This window comes from Emys orbicularis, chromosome 9, assembly GCF_028017835.1.
Source record: "Emys orbicularis isolate rEmyOrb1 chromosome 9, rEmyOrb1.hap1, whole genome shotgun sequence".
Taxonomy (NCBI): domain Eukaryota; kingdom Metazoa; phylum Chordata; order Testudines; family Emydidae; genus Emys; species Emys orbicularis.
In genome coordinates this window covers 6,224,353-6,241,072 of record NC_088691.1, presented here as the reverse complement: position 1 = coordinate 6,241,072, position 16,720 = coordinate 6,224,353, and the positions used below count along the sequence as shown (strand labels likewise).

Here is a 16,720-nt window from a genome sequence, read left to right as displayed (position 1 = left end):
CAGATACACCAATACCCCGATATAACGCGGTCGTGGGGAGCCAAAAATCCCTACCGTGTTATAGGTGAAACGCCGTTATATTGGGGTAGCGGTGGCAGGGCTCTAGCGGTGATTTAAATAGCCCGGGGCTCCCCGCAGCAGCCGGAGCCCCGGGCCCTTTATATCGCCGGCGGAGCCCCGCTGCCACAGCCCCGGGCCCTTTATATCGCCGGCGGAGCCCCGCTGCCACAGCCCCGGGGTAGGGGCGGCAGGGCTCCAGTGGTGATTTAAAGGGCCCGGGCTCCCCGCCGCAGCCGGAGCCCCGGGCCCTTTTAATCGCCGCCGGAGCCCCGCTGCTACTGCACTATATGCGAACCCGTGTTATATCGGGTCGCGTTATAGCAGGGTAGAGGTGTATGACGAAAACACAGTTCTGATCATTCGCTCTCAATCTGTGAGCCAGCAGGACGCTGCATCCTGTACTAGCCGTGTGCTGCAGAGGAGCTCTGTTGGGAACCCTATTAAGTAGGAAACGGTAACGGCGCATTGTCTCCAGGGCACGTAGCCTTGTTGCAAGGTCATCGTGGGATAAATAAGGGCACAGCCTCCGTACGCCGTGCAGCTGTGTAAGACACTCATGCCTCCTCCCACCTGGCTCTGCCCAGAGAAGGCATGGTTGAGCGGGGCACCAGGATTTTTAACCTGGCTCATTAATGTACCCCCCCACCAAGTGGACATGCAAAGCAAGAGGGAGCATCCTCTAGCAATGAGTTCGCTGCTCAATGGCCAGCTTTTGTTAGGGAAGACCAACAAACCCTAGGTCCTATGGGTGTTTCCAACTTACATTTCATTTTAATTTAAATGTGTGAAACCTTTCAGAAGGGCTGTGCAAAAACATATGTGGTTTAGCAATTTGACAGCAAAAGGATTTCAATTTTATACTGCTTGGAATCTGATTGCAACTTGTGGCAGGGTAATATTTATGGTATAAAGTATTCTCTCAGCGTTCTGTGCCAGCTTGATAAAGACGCTTTCATTTGCCTTTTGAGTCTTTAATCTCTTTGGTTTGGGCACATGGACAGATCAAAAGATCAGAAATACCATAACACAGAAATATATTTATTAGTGAGACACACACACACCTTAAAAAGATATCAACCTTTCTATAACTGCACAGTATGGGGCAAGCAAGCAAACACAATGTTTCATGGGCATAAGAAAGTGATAGAGAATGACTGTGAACGTATTATAACCCCACTCTGAAGGAACTTTGTGGCTGGTGCCACAAAATATACAGAATATGCGAAAAAATGGAAAGGGTTCAGTGAAAGGCAATGAAAACACTTTGAGGTACACAGAACCTTCCATGTGAGGACAGACCTAAAACAATTAGTACTGCTTAGTTTTGAGGGGAGTAGGAAGAGCCATGATAGAAGTGATAGAGAAAGAATGGCATAGTCCTGGTCTACACTGGGGGGGGGGTCAACCTAAGATACGCAACTTCAGCTACGCAATTAGCGTAGCTGAAGTCAGCGTATCTTAGGTCGACTTACCTGGCCGTGAGGACGGCGGCGAGTCGACCGCTGCCGCTCCCACGTCGACTCTGCTTCCGCCTCTCGCGAACTGGAGTTCCAGAGTCGACGGGGAGCGTGTTCGGGGATCGATTTATCCATGTCTACATGAGACACGATAAATCGATCCCCGATAGATCTATCACTATCCACCGATCCGGCGGGTAGTGAAGACCTGCCCATAGAGAAGGTAAGCTAGGTGCTCCTATTTGCTCTCTCTGATAATACAAAAAGAAAGGGTACTGGGCCACCAGTTAAACTCTACTAGTATTACTCTGCACGATGCAGAAGGCAGACTGGATGCCCAGTTCAGGAGAGCAATTTGCTGTCTTCATTTAATGCTGCTTAGCCCGCTGTGGGGTGGTTTCTGCTAGCTGATCTCCTAAGAAAGGAGGACAGCAGAGATAATTCCCAAAGGAAGAAAAGTTTTTAACCTATAACTGGAGTATGTTGCTTCAAGAAAGCCACATTCTCTCATCCCAGCACTTTGGAGTTCTTTTCATGCTCTCAGGGGTTGGAAAGGAATTGAAAGGGATGAAGGCTATGCCGTCTTCCATATCCCCTGCACTAAAGTTTGGAGCTAGGAGATGATAAGCAACTTCAGCAGTCGTTGCAGTCTGGATGGCTTCCAGCCTGCTAGATCAAGGGCACGTTTTTCTCAAGATGATCTGTAGATCTTCTGCTGTGTATTAATGAGGCCTCAGCTGAAATACAGTCCCACGCTTTAGGAGCGATGTGGACAAATTGGAGAGAGTCCAGAGAAGAGCAACGAAAAGGATAAAAGGTTTAGAAAACCTGACCTATGAAGGAAGGTTAAAAAAAACCTGGGCATGTTTAGTTATGAAAAAAGAAGACTCAGGAGGGACCTGGTAACAGTCTTCAAATATGTTAAGGGCAGTTATAAAGAGGGTGGTGATTAGTTGTTCTCCATGTCTGCTGAAGGTAGGACAAGAAGTGATGGGCTTAATCTGCAGCAAGGAAGATTTAGGTTAGGAAAACCAACTATAAGTATAGTTAAATTCTGGAATAGGCTTCCAATAGTGGCTGTGGAATCCCCATCATCGGAAGTTTTTAACAACAGATTGGACAAACTCCTCTCGGGGATAGCCTATTATTACTGGGTCCTGTTTTAATGCAGGGGGCTGGACTAGCTGACCTTTCAAGGTCCCTTACAACCCTATAGTTCTATGATCCCACCTGTCCACCTGATTTCATAGTGATTTAAAAACTTTCCATATGCAGGGCATACTTTTCAGCAATCCCAGCTTTTGATATCCCAAGAGAGTCATACTCACATGAGCAGATTCACTGGCTTCAATTGGTCTAGTGTACCATGACAAAGAATACTTTGGTTATTGTCTTGTGGCTTAACGTTTTGGAAAGATATCCAGAAAGTTAACCTATATGGTAAAATCCCAGAAAACATAGCTACTCCATGTGGAGATCTATCGTCAGAGTCTTACAAGAATGTCCTTTAGAGCCTTTGAAAGCAGTAATGTTACAATTTTAAGTAGGAAATCATAAAAATTAGATATGGAAAAACCTATTGGTCAGCTAGGCCTTTCCCTGTCAATATCAGGATTACACCATGCAGCAAATGCTTTTAGTTTTTTCTCTAGCTCAGCCCACATTTTCCTTTGGCCAATATAATTCTGTCGCGCCTAGCTGAATGCTTTGCACCATCTGCAATTCTTTTTAGTGTTTATACCCTTCAAATGACTGCAGAACTACCAGCATTAGTTACTTAATGAACCTTTCCTGAGCTTTACAAAACATACAGTGCTTTAGATTATTCATTTTATCTTAAAAGGATATTACATTTTCACTCCAATTTTGAAGTAAGACTGGAAATCTTATGCCCTTAAGCCATAGAAATCAAACAGGAGAGACGTGTATGTTAGGAGGGCATTAAAATATTTATAGGGGCTAGACCAGTCAGGAAATTTTAAAGACTCTCCTCTACTGTCCCTCACCCAGGGAATGGGGATGCTTATTTTTATCACACCAGTGCAGAAGCATGCAAGAGGTAACACAAATCTTCTCCCTTTCTTATTCATGCTGAGTAAACTAGCAGTACGGCAACTCTGTCTGGCTTAGGAAAGGGACTCGTGTTTGACATCCGCGAGGTGGTCTCTTGGGAATCCTGCAAAACATTTAAATCACATTACGGATCTTCTCTAATGGGATTCATTTCCTCTGAAGTTATGATAGGAGCATTTCCCTTCCTCGTGTATTATGTGCTAATTCGCTCACCTCCAATTAGGCATGGCTTTCGTAAATCAACACATTTAGAGGTGAGGAATAAACTAAAAGACAATGGAACAATAACAACAAGACATGAAGTATCTGTCATCGATAAATTTCAAAGCTGTTTACAAACATAAATTAAGCCTCATGACATTCTTTGACAAAAGTAGGTGTTATACCCATTTCACAGATACAGTAAGACAAGCAAAGAGGTGAAGGGCCAGATATTTTAAAGGTAGTTAGGTGCCCAGCTCCCAGTGAAATCAATGGGAGTTAAAGGCCTAAATACTGTTAAAAATCTGGCCCAAAGTTAATTGCCTGAATTTTCACAGGTGAGTCAGAGGCAAGGCTGGAAAAAGATTCCAGGATTCTTAGAGCTGTGCAAAGCTCTGCATTTTGATTAATATACTTTCTGTTTCAGCTCACCCTCTGAATTTTTATTTTATGGGGGTTTGGGGGTTGAATATTTGACTTATGTACAAAGGAAGACTGTCAAGTAAATAATTACCAGGGCTTTCTTATAGATCCAAAGATACCTAACAAAAAACACGAAATCTTACTGCTGGAGCACAGATATTTACCGTAGTTAGTAGCTCTGACACAATACATTTTTCTCTTTTCCCAATCCTCACTTGAATGGATTTACATACTCTGATTTACTGCGTTGTTTGCAGTTTTCTGCATATTCCCACTATTACTGGATGTTTATTATGCAAATAAAAAAGATTCTCATGCTATGAAAGAATGCCCGGTAAAGAAATTCTGCCTAAATTACTTCTATGCCCAATTGCTGCTTATTTATGAATTAAATATTGTAGGTAGTTTCAGATAGCTCTAGTACATACTTCTTCCAGATCTCCATTATGTTACATCTTTATTTCTGACCAGCAGAGGCGAAATCTCTCTCATCTTTTCTTACAATCCATCCCCTGAATCATTTTGGTTATTTCCCACTGCACTTTTTCAGTCTTAGCAACTAAGCCTTTCCTATAATAAGGACAGTAGAATTGCACACAGTATTTTAAGAATGGGATTTGTAGAAGAGCTCAGTATAGGCCTAACTCTGCTCCCATGAAATCAATGGGAGTTTTACCATTTCATTTCATGCTGTGTTTCTCAAACAGGGGTCGCCGCTTGTGTAGGGAAAGCCCCTGGCGGGCCGGTGTGAGCCCCATCTGCAGGTCCGGCCGATCGCGGCTCCCACTGACCGCGGATCGCCGCTGCAGGCCAATGGGGGCTGCTGGAAGCGGCGGCCAGTAAGTCCCTCGGCCCGCGCCGCTTCCAGCAGCTCCCATTGGCCCGAAGCAGCGAACCACGGCCAGTGGGAGCCGCGATTGGCCGGACCTGCGGACGGGGCTCACACCGGCCCACCAGGGGCTTTCCCTACACAAGCGGCGACCCCTGTTTGAGAAACCCTGCTACAAGGTCAGTTAGGAAATCCCTCTATGGCCCCAAACCTGCAAAGTCTGACACAGATACTTAACTTCATGCACTGTGAGTAGCTGCACTGAAATCTTGGGCAACTTACGGTAGGTAAAATTAAGCAGCGCGCACAAGTCTGTGCAGGATTGGGACCTATCTATACCTACAGTCTTGATTGAGACTAAAGTCTTTTAAAGAAGGAGCTTATATTCCTGTAGCTAACAGGACCATGTTGACTTCACAGCATATAGAAATTTCTTCACAGAGTTTTTTCATGCTGATGATCCAGAAGCTGTTATTTCTGATACCTTGCAAGTTGAAGTCTTCACATTTTGTGCTGTTGATATTTCACACGCTACTGGGCGATGATGCAGAGGATACACTCTGGAAGGCCACATGCCAAAGATGAAGAAAATCAATCTCTGTTAATAAAAGGCGGAACTGCTGGTGCAGAAAAATCGCTAAAGTAGCAGCAGGGTAGCTTGAAAGGGGTCCTTCAGAAATTCACGATGATAGAATGAAATCCTAGTTTGCATCAAAGTGCTGAAAGAAATTGGGAAACATAGAAATGAAAAGTTGGGATTTTGTTTAAAGTGGATAAAATAAAGGATATTGCCCATAAGGATACCACATCGTTGTTCTCATGGAATCTGTAATTATGCACCCCACATTTAAAAGCATTTCCTAATCCGTTCGTCTGAATTAGCATTTCTGAATCATTTGTGTCCATGCCATTGAATCCTTTTGAATCCAATTTCTGACCATTCTGATCAACTGCTCCATGAAATATCATGCAATTACAGCCCAGGTTTGCTTCATAAATACCAACGTTGAGACTGTTCGATTTTGAATGATCCACATTTTTTACTCCTTAATTTGTTGGGTTAGCGCCTCTGCTGGTGGGACTAACACAAAACGCATGGTGATGACAGCCATGGGATAAATTCCATAGATCATGCATCCTTGATCAACTCGTTTGCACTCTGCCTGCTAACCCATCTCATCTGCGATCTAGTATAATATGACAAACATTTGAATAGCTGTAAACAGCCACCTTAAAAAGGGAAGGTTCCCTTCGCTCCCCGTCTGTGGGTGGAATTCCCCACCCCTCAAATTATCCTTGGTTGAGGGTCAGGATGGTTAATATTTAAGTCCTGGATCAGTGATTGGGTCCAAGGTCTGATACTCCAGGTATCTGGGCCAGAAGCAGGAGCTTTTACACCATTAGAACAGGACGATTTCCAGCTTTGCATTGGTATAGTAACGTCCACATCTGGTAGGTATTCAAAAACTGGACCTTAGAATTTGGTATGGGGGAAAAATCATATTAGATTTTTCTATATGTAATTAGTTATTACTTTTCTCTCCCTTGGTGATCTGGTCAGTTATCTGCTTGGAATAATGTAGCCATTCCAAGTTCATACTACTGAAGTCTTTATACCAAATGATCATATCAGATGACTTCTTTTTTATTGTCCATAGATATATATTTTGAATGCAGATGTAATTCTTTTTATGCAAGAACATTTCAGGAGTTGAGCTGATTAGATCAAAACCAAGCAGAAGTTCCTGACAATTTATCTTCTTGCTTACTTAAGCAAGTCTGAGTTGTGACCGGAATTAATCAGTTTCCTTAAAGCTGTTTTGTCTTTTTTTTTCTGTACCAGATATTTTTGCATATCTATTGCCCTATATACTATTAACTTCGAGGCAAACCAGGTGACTATCCTTTTTGTTTTTATCCTAGGCTATTATAAATACACAATTCATTAATGCAAAATATTTTCACATTCTGCTGTGGGCTTCCTTTCAGAAAAGCTGAAGAGAAAAATGGAATATCATTAATATCATCCACACATATACTAAGTTAAATCTCAAGATCTAATCCTGCAACACTTATTTGCATGGATAAATGGTCAGTAGGATCACTCAGATGAGTAAGGGCTGGACTGGGACCTCAGTTTGTTACTCTTGGAAAGAGACAAATTCTATCATATCTGCAACCTTTAGATTTCCCATGTGCATGCTTCATTCCAAAATTTCTAGAGACTTTTTTGAGATGCTACTTCTTGGATAACAGCAAGAACTTTCTGTCACCCTCACTGGTAACTAAATGTGTGGTTAACAACCAGAATATTCGTCTCACCGGTACACACTGACACCTGGAAGTTCGTGAACTTTTGTAGGTTATCAGTGATGTTTCTGCGTCAGATTTTTGACTTTAGCTTTTGTCTCATTGTGGGGAGAAGGAAACAGAGGCCTGAAAATTACAATTTCAGTCATATTATAAAGAACACAATGAATGTATACTCTTCAGGGTTCTAACTTCAGACAGAAACTCATTTGCTAAAGGCCCATTTGAATAAGAGAACTGGTAGTGGGTTACTACTTAGCACTTCATTCTGTCCACCATTCTTTGCAGTATAATTCCACCATCTCCCTGCTCTGTATCAGTCACCCACACTACTGTGGAAGAAGCAGCTGCCCCAAATGTGCAATTCAATGTACAACCAGCCAGTTTAGGACATGAAAAGAAGAGGGGGGAGAGATAGCTCAGTGGTTTGAGCATTGGCCTGCTAAACCCAGGGTTGTGAGCTCAATCCTTGAGGGGGCCACTTAAGGATCTGGGGGGAAATCAGTACTTGGTCCTGTTAGTGAAGGCAGGGGGCTGGACTCGATGACCTTTCAGGATCACTTCCAGTTCTATGAGATAGGTAAGACACAAGCCACAGTTTGTCTTCTCCCAAGAGACAAAATACTTTGTCCACCTGGCACTATTTAAATTGGTTGTCACCTGTGGTCATTAAGTATTTTTCATGTAGCTAGAGGACTGCAGCCCTGAAGTCTTTATGGGAAGGGGACTCCTTAAACCATGTTCACATTGACCAAGAATGCTGGACTCCAGACACTAAACTCCCACAGGAACTATAGGACCATCACAAACCTCACCAGCTTCACTCCAAGTACAAGGTGCACTTCTTTGATTTGCCTTCAACATCAACACACAGCAGTGGGTACAGTTTTTTTTAAATGCAAAAAATCCACTCCCTCAACCAAAACAAAACATTGTAGGCACCGCATACAAACCTCCTCCTGGGGAGGGGATGAGAGAGAAAACAAACCACGTGTGACACAAATGTTAATTGTGGCTGTGAGGCGCTCAGACGCTACAGTGAGGAAAGTAGTTTAAGAACCTATATAGGACAGAATGCCTTCACTCCCATTACTTACAGGTAGACAATCTACCTCTTCTGGATGGTGTGTGTAAAATTCTCAGTGACCGTCCATGGGAAATCTATTCCTGTATATGTTTTGGATTAATGTACAGAACATGCAGTCTAGTGTCATATTCCTTTCAGAGACATTCATTTTTTCTGTTATATCAGCAGCAGCTGAAACTGATTATCAAAAACAACGAAGGAAGAGAAGTGTTTTTATGATAATTTATCCCACATATTTGTTGTCTTGCACATTGTGTATGGTTGTGCTAAAACATTATAGGCTCCTAATCCTAACTGAGGCCAATGGCAAACCTATTGATTTCAGTAGGAAAGGGACCCATGTGAATCAAGGAAATCCATCTGAATTCTTCATATCACTTTAACTTGCATTTCTTCAGTGCAGTACAAAAAAAAAAAAAAAATTAACCAACAAAAACACTGTGTGCTAGCTGCCCTGAAACGTATTTTGACTGATATATTTGTCAAGGGCCCCATCCATTATTGCAAGACTGGTTTTAGACTCATTGACTTTAAGGTCAGAAGAGACCATCATGATCATCTAGTCTGACCTCCGGTACATTGCAAGCCACAGAACGTCACCCACCCACTCCTGAAATAGACACCCTAACTTCTGGCTGAGTTACTGCAGTTCTCAAATCATGATGGAAAGACTTCATGTTACAGAGGATTCACCATTTACACTAGTTTAAACCTGCAAGTGACCCGTACCCATGCTGCAGAGGAAGGCGCAAACCCCTCAGGGTCTCTGCCAATCTGACCTAGGGTAAAATTCCTTCCCGACCCCATATATGGTGATCAGTTAGATCAGAGGTGGGCAAACTATTGCCCGCGGGACCATCTTGCCCGGCCCCTGAGCTCCCGGCCGGGGAGGCTACCCCCTCAGCCCCTCCCCTGCTGTCCCACCTCCCGGGCAGCGCTCTGGGCGGCGGGACTGTGTGCTCCTGCCGAGCAGCGCGGCACTGTGTCTGGCTCTGGCCGGGCGGCGCGGCTGCGAGACATGCTGCTCTGAGCGGCATGGTAAGGGGGCCGGGGGGGTTGGATAAGGGGTGGAGGTTCGGGGGGGGGAGCAGTCAGGGGACGGGGGGGGGTGTTGGATAGGCATGGGAGTCCCAAGGGGCCTGTCAGGGGGCAGGGTGAAGATAGCGGTCAGGGGATGGGGAACACGGGGGGTTGGATAGGCGTGGGTTCCCGGGGGGGCCTGTCAGGGGGCGGAGGTGTGGATAGAGGTCTGGGGGGCAGCCAGGGGACGGGAAACAGGGCAGTTGGATAGGGGGTGAGGTCCCAGGGGGTGGTTGGGGTGGGGAGTCCCGGGAGGGGGCGGTTAGGGGACAAGGAGCGGGGAGGTTGGATGGGTCAGGGATTCTGAGGGGGGCAGTGAGGGGGTGGGAAGTGGGAGGGGTGGATAGGGAGTGGGGGCCAGGCTGTTTGGGGAGGCACAGCCTTCCCTATCCGGCCCTCCATACAGTTTTGCAACCCCAATGTGGCCCTCAGGCCAAAAAGTTTGCCCACCCCTGAGTTAGACCCTGAGCATGTGGGCAAGACCCACCAGCCAGACACCTGGGAAAGGTTTGCTGAAAGTTAAGTGATTGGCTAGATTGGGGTGCAAGACCCTAAATTACTGGGGGGGGAGTTATCAGTGTTGGTATTTGCTTTAGTCGCTCTGTTGCTAAATATTTCTAGCCTTGTGTTATACCAATAAAACACCTGCTTGCGAGAAGCACAGCTATTTAGCATTCCTACTGCAAAGATTCCCCCTTTTTAAGCAGGCAGGAAGCATGTAGGTATTATTAATTAATAAACTGAATTGATGGAAACAAATACTTGTAAAAAATAAACTGTGTTAAATGCACCATTTTGCGTTCCTGAAAGAACACAACGTCTGCCGCCACAAACAGCATATAAGGCATCAGATAGATGTTTAAAAAGACAAAGCCGTTCAGCATGTACGTCTCGTCTTTTAGTAGCTAGGGTGACATGCTAGGAAAGAATAGCAGTTAGACAAGCCAGAGAAGCATGACTGAATGCCAAAATAGTCAGTTAAATTAGGCGCCTTCTTTTCCAAAGCTGGAAAAAACAATGAAAAGAAAACTGATGTGGTAGCCCAGCATGTGAGGGAGAAGAGCAGACATGGTGGATGCCGTTCACCTTCAAAAAACAGCACACCCATGTTAGTGACCATTGAGTATCTGGAGGAGCCAGGTAAAGGGATTGCCTCCTGCGAGAGGGGGAGGAATTACCACGGCATTGTGCATCGCACCAGCGTCGAAGGGATGTCTGGCATTAACAGGGCTCTCGGCTGCATCATAGCGCCAAGCATAGCTTGTTACCGGAGCAACAAAGCCAAGAAAAATCAAGGGTGAAATAGGCTTTTTGGAATGTTTTCCTTTCTATATCCACCCTTTATCCTCTGTCACGCCAGACCAAGTGCGGGGAGCGTATCAGTCCTCACTGCAGCCTTTTGACGAATCCTGTGGTGAGAATGTCACACACTTAATCTGGGGGGGAGGGGGAGGGTGAAGGGAGAGGATACCTGCTTCCTTGTTACTGCCAAGTGTAGCCACTCCATGTAACAGCAGTGCACTCTGAAATCAACTGGCTTCTTGGGAGGGGGAGAGGGAGTGCAAATGTTGTGGTTCGGTTCCTAATCTGAACCTCCATCACTGAATACAGCAAGCCTTTTGTAAACAGCTGCAAATTACTGTACATAAGCCATAATAATTCAGTGGCCCACTGTAGTTTTCTGTTTTACTGCTCTTAATTGGATGATATACTCACAATATTCCTTATTAACACAGCGAGCGATGGATGGAGTAATGTGGTAGAAGGGTTTTAGTTGGAAATCATATAAAATACAGTGACTGGCCCCCTTTGATAGTGATTGAAGCTGACTGTCAATTAACTAAATAGCAACTAATTAACATGAAGGAACAGGGTTGACATTGCTTACTGTGCACTTTTTGTTAAAGCGACTGCCAATCTGTTGGGTTTGAATTCTGTTCCTTCGCCTGCACAAAGACACGAGGGCAAAAGGATGTAGTACAAATCTGTAGAGGAATGTTAAAATAGCACCGCTTTTTATGAAAGGAATATTCAAGAAACTGGGTCCAGCTCTGACTCATTTAATTTAAGCCTCTTACTTCCTATGATTTTTTAAACCAAAATTACCCTCAAGATACTTTCACAATTTATTTCTTGCTTGTGTTTACTGCAGTACTGACATAATTAGAGTCAAATCCTCATGCACACGAATAACTCTGTTGAAGCCTACGAGACTACACATATAAGGAAGGCAAGCAAGATTAAACTCAGAAATTTTAGGAAAAATACAGTGGCATTTTACAATAGCCATCACTACTATAGTTAAAATTGCATTAGAGTTTCTATTATAAACCCCTTGCTTTAAGGGATTTATAACTCCAGAGTAAATACCTCATGGGTTTGCTGCTTGAAAACTGTTTTCAAAACACATGCATCATTTGCAGTTCTTAATCTAAATTCCTACTGATTTCATTAGAAGCTTACAAGTGTTTTTGTCTTTTAAACAGAAATGTCATAGCTCATCAATTTATAATTTTGATTATCCTGTCAGTTCTAAAATATATCCAACTATGCTAGGGACTAATGGGCCACTAGGATGCATTGAGCAGTGATTTAAAAAACAAAACAAAACCACCCCTTTATTTCATAGGGTGAAATCCTGGCCCTATTGAAGTCAATGGGTCAAGGATTTCATCCACAGTTTCTACTCCCATATACTTCAGGGAAGTTAGTTTCCCCTGTATTGTTCGTTTCGGAATACTGTTTAAAAAAAACAAAGGCAATTAATGCACAAAAAATGTGACAACTGAAAAAAGGATCTAAATTTTAAAGGATGAGTGATATTTTGCTATAACCTATGTGAAAAGAATTTGCATTTGTGAAGCAGGTATTTATGCATGAAGAGATGGAAAAAACCACTGTTGCTTTTCCACCAACATGCAAATTACTCACAACAACAAATCCTAGCTGTTGGAGGATGGTAAATCAGTGACTTGTTTCTCTGGAAAAGATCGAAGGAGCCAATGGTAGGCTTGCAGTGGAATAGGCTCATAAACCTGGAAAAGACTGTGGGAAACTGTTTAATTTTTTGTTTTTAAACTTCCTGTGTTGACCTTGGGATGCATATTGTGAAAATTCTGCTCTTACTGTTGAACTTAGGTATTGTTTACAACTACAGCATGGATCTTAGTGTTGAACCTAGTTATGTCTTACAGTAGCTACAATGATGCACATGAGTGGTCAACACTGAAAGAAAGTGTGCCCCTGCTCATTGATACAGCTTGGACATACTAATTAATGCTGGATTTAAAACTAATGATCATATCACTTATTTTGCCTTGGGAAAAAATATTGAATCATGCATTTTTGTTTGCATAAAGTCTAATCCTGCACCCCTCGAATTAAGAGAGCTCTCAGTGATTTCAGTGATGCAGTTCAAGGCTTTACTTTCCAAGTTTTACTTTCCCACCTGTATCTTTGTTCTCATTATTCTCAGAGACTGGAGAGTGTGAGAGTCACAGAGAGAGAGAGAGAGAGAGAGAGAGAGAGAGCGCCAGACTGGGTAGATATAGATTTAAGCCAAAGTTCACAAGTTTGGCTGAACCCCAGTACTTCATGCTCAAGACCTCCGAGCATCAGGCCACTTATTTATGTGGGTACAATGTGGAGTTGTGTGTCTTACTGTGAATAAGACAGCTCTTTCTGCCATCATCACATATCATTGTACACTAGAGCTGGTCGAAAGAGGTCACGTTTCACCAAAAATGTTGAAATTTTTTGGCCGTCTCAAAATTTCTAATTTTTTGACAAAAAAATAAAATCTAAAAAAAAATGGTTTTATTTTCTTTCCTCCCCCACCCCCTCTTCTCTTATCCCTCCCCCCCCCTTTTTTTTTTTACCTTTTTCCCCTCTTTCATTTTGCCATGCAAAAAGGGAGAGAAGAGAAGGGGAGGAGCACACACAATAATTGTGGTTTGGGGGATTTTTTGGTCAAAAATATAAAATCAAAGAATTTAGAAAAGAAATTTTCCATGAAAATGTTTGTTTGAAAAATGACCAATTTTGATTAAAAAATTAAAGTTTTGCACAAAAAATACAGGCCTGCGCTACGCTGCCGCCACACAGTGACTCCTGCTGGGAAAGCCGTACAGGGATGGACTACGGCACAGCCTCCCCTCACTCTCTTGCCCTCCCTAGTCTTTTGTATGACTTGGGCAGAGGGCAGGCTGCTAGGCAGCGTCGCTGTTGCTGAGGAGTAGACTGCGAATTGATGCCTGGCTAGAGGTTTATTATTATTTGCTGACCTTCCCATCGTCTCCTGAGGCAGTTAGTTTAGAGGCGTGGGTGTCCAGTGCACTGAAGAGGCAGGGCTCTGTGCTGGCAGACAGCCCCTCTGCACAAGGCATCAGCATGCACGGGGAGAGCGTCACCCCAGAAACAAGGAGAGCACCTAGGACCATGCAGATCGATGCAAACCGTGTATTTATCTTCGAAAGCTCAGCTGCCAGTTTCCAGTGCAATTCCTTCTTGTTACTCTTTGGCCTCTGGTGCCAAAAAGAGGTTAACTGACTCAGCCAGAATTACAGGATGCGAGTCACTCCCTCAGCCAGGATTACAAACTAGGCAACTCCGGTCTTGCTCATTGCTTTAACCATTAGCCCCCATCATTCCTTTCGAAGCAGTGAAGTTCAAATTGAAAGGTAATGCTTCATCTTTAACCCTTGCCATTGTAACGAGGTGCTGCATGGTTCTCAGAACAGAGCCTGATCTCCCAGACTGGTTTTCCAATAGCCATCGCAGGCTTCAAGGACATACAGCATGTAATATGCGGTGCTTGTCAAAGGGTATCAATAATTTAGACTTCATAAGGTAGCTGCTATAAGCTAATTTAACATCAAGTGGTTGGTAAGAGACCAATTTACTCACTGCATCTTTGCTTGGAATTTTTACCGGACTTTTCTCCTTTAAACACTCAGTAGTTCATGGCTGGTTTATATTGTCATTGTGCATGCTACTAGCAAGTACAGAGAGACTCTCACCGATCAATAATTCTTCACTTTGAGTTTACTCATTGGGCAGCAAGATTTTATTATGCTTCTTTGAGTTGCTCTCTGCACTCTTCCATGGGTTTCAAATTGTATTACTCTGGTGTTCATATTTTTAGGGCCAGTGTTCCATAATTGGATGGGGAAGGTATGTCTTTTAACCATCTGAAAGGCAATGAATATCAAATCATCTTGTATTAACTGATGTGCAATTCAGCGCTGCAGGCATTGATCTGTTACTTTCTTCCAGGAACATTTCACACCTGAATGCAAGTTCAAAGAATCAGTATTTGAAAACTACTATGTGACGTATTCCTCAATGATCTACAGACAGCAACAGTCTGGCCGGGGTTGGTATCTGGGTCTTAACAAAGAAGGAGAAATAATGAAAGGAAACCATGTGAAGAAAAATAAACCTGCAGCACACTTTCTTCCAAAACCCTTAAAAGGTAATTTCTTTAGTTTTCCCAACTACTATGAAATGATGTTACATTATATCAGAAATATTTAATTGCAAAAAATACATTTTAAGTGTTGAACCATTTACATAATGGAAATGTAACATCCTGCAGCACACCATTAATGTAATTGGAGCTACTTTTTCAGATTTGACTACATATTGTGATATTAATTTGCTTTGTGTATTCAAATACATATGTTAACCCATTTGTACTGGTAGTTCCCAGTATGTCCATTACAGTCCATAAAGATTTCACCTAGATAGTACAACTGGCAACCAGCAGAAAGATGTATCATGTCACTCTTTGTTTTACGCTTCAGGGATGTTTATTAATGGTATAATATTCAGATGGTAACATTTTATCTCTACTACACAATTACTAAACATATGGACCAGCACCCAAACATTAAAAACAATGCATGTGAGACACAGATGATGCCTTGTCTTAGACCCTAGGTTTATTTGAGTAACCTCTTAAGGCAAATGCCATTTTGAAATCATAGAGATTATCTCCAAGATGCACAACCCTGGGTGGATAGAAAGGCCATTTCAGCCTATGTCTAGTCTAGCTTTACAGTCTACATATTTAGGGCCAGATTCTCAGCAGAATCCAGTGCACCTACAAAACCACTGCATTTGTGTATGCAATAGAAAACGTAAAGGTTCATTTTTGTGGTCATTTACCTGGATCATGTGCACAAATGTTGAGTCAGATCCATTGATTTACGCCCCGTGAAAAACTAGCCTACAGAATTTTGCAGAGAGAAAGTGGTTATGTGCATCTTTTAGCTAGTGCCTCTAATATTTTGCCCCTTAATATAAACCTTTGAAATTCTCTTTTCATGAGTGTTTACATGTAGAAAAAGAGAAATCTCCTAATGATCTTATCCATGTAGTGAATACATTTCTTTTACTATTCCCATGCTACTTATTATTGAACGAAAAGGTCTAATTAGCCCTTGAAATTGCATAGCCAAGAACAGAGGCAAAAGTAACAGCCTATAAAATGTGCTGATGTGCTGCTATTTCTTTCTGATTTTCAGTGGCCATGTACAAAGAACCTTCTCTTCACGATCTCACAGAATTTTCAAGATCTGGAAGTGGGACCCCGACAAAAAGCAGAAGTGTTTCAGGAGTGTTAAATGGAGGGAAATCCATGAGTCAAAATGAATCAACGTAGCCAGGTTAAGGCAAGCCAAGTGCTCTGTAAATGGAACCTTACCGCTGGATGCCGTTGAATTCGTACTAGCAGTCTTTCATCCAAACCGTTCAATTGTTCAGGACAAGCCGCCGAACTTGCATAGGTCACTCGTTTATCAGCCATTAGATCTTCTGGTTGTCAAAGGATATATCCCAAATATGTAGAATATGCGTGTGCATATCACAAGGCACCGGGATAGCCAGCAAAACATAACTGTGGAATAAATCTCAGAGAAGAAATGTCCAGCTCTTTTTCCTCTCTCTCTTTCTCTTTCTTTTTTCTCTCCTATGCTTTGTGGAAAACTAAACAAAAACATTTCACAGCATTCACTGCTAAGAATTTGCTTTCCAACCAAGAAATAAAAAGACCACTTTTGCTCTTCAAAGGAAATTTTAACGCTTATATGTTTTATAGGGGCAAACAACAAAAATGTAAACTTTGTTGTTTTCTTGGCTTACTGTTTTATATCTAAGGCTTGATAACAAAGGTATCCTTTAATTTGGATTAGTGCAACT

General features: G+C 42.8%; 1 protein-coding gene across 2 annotated transcripts in view; it reads left to right on the top strand.

Annotated features, from left to right (window-relative positions):
• Positions 1-16,184, top strand: part of FGF13 (fibroblast growth factor 13) — a 163,981-nt gene extending 147,797 nt beyond the window's left edge. For both annotated transcript variants that reach the window (XM_065410808.1, XM_065410807.1), the window contains exons 4-5: positions 14,795-14,993; positions 16,048-16,184. In XM_065410808.1, the coding sequence (XP_065266880.1) occupies positions 14,795-14,993; positions 16,048-16,184 (336 nt within the window). The remainder of the gene's footprint in view (positions 1-14,794; positions 14,994-16,047) is intronic.
• Positions 16,185-16,720: the final 536 nt, after the last annotated feature.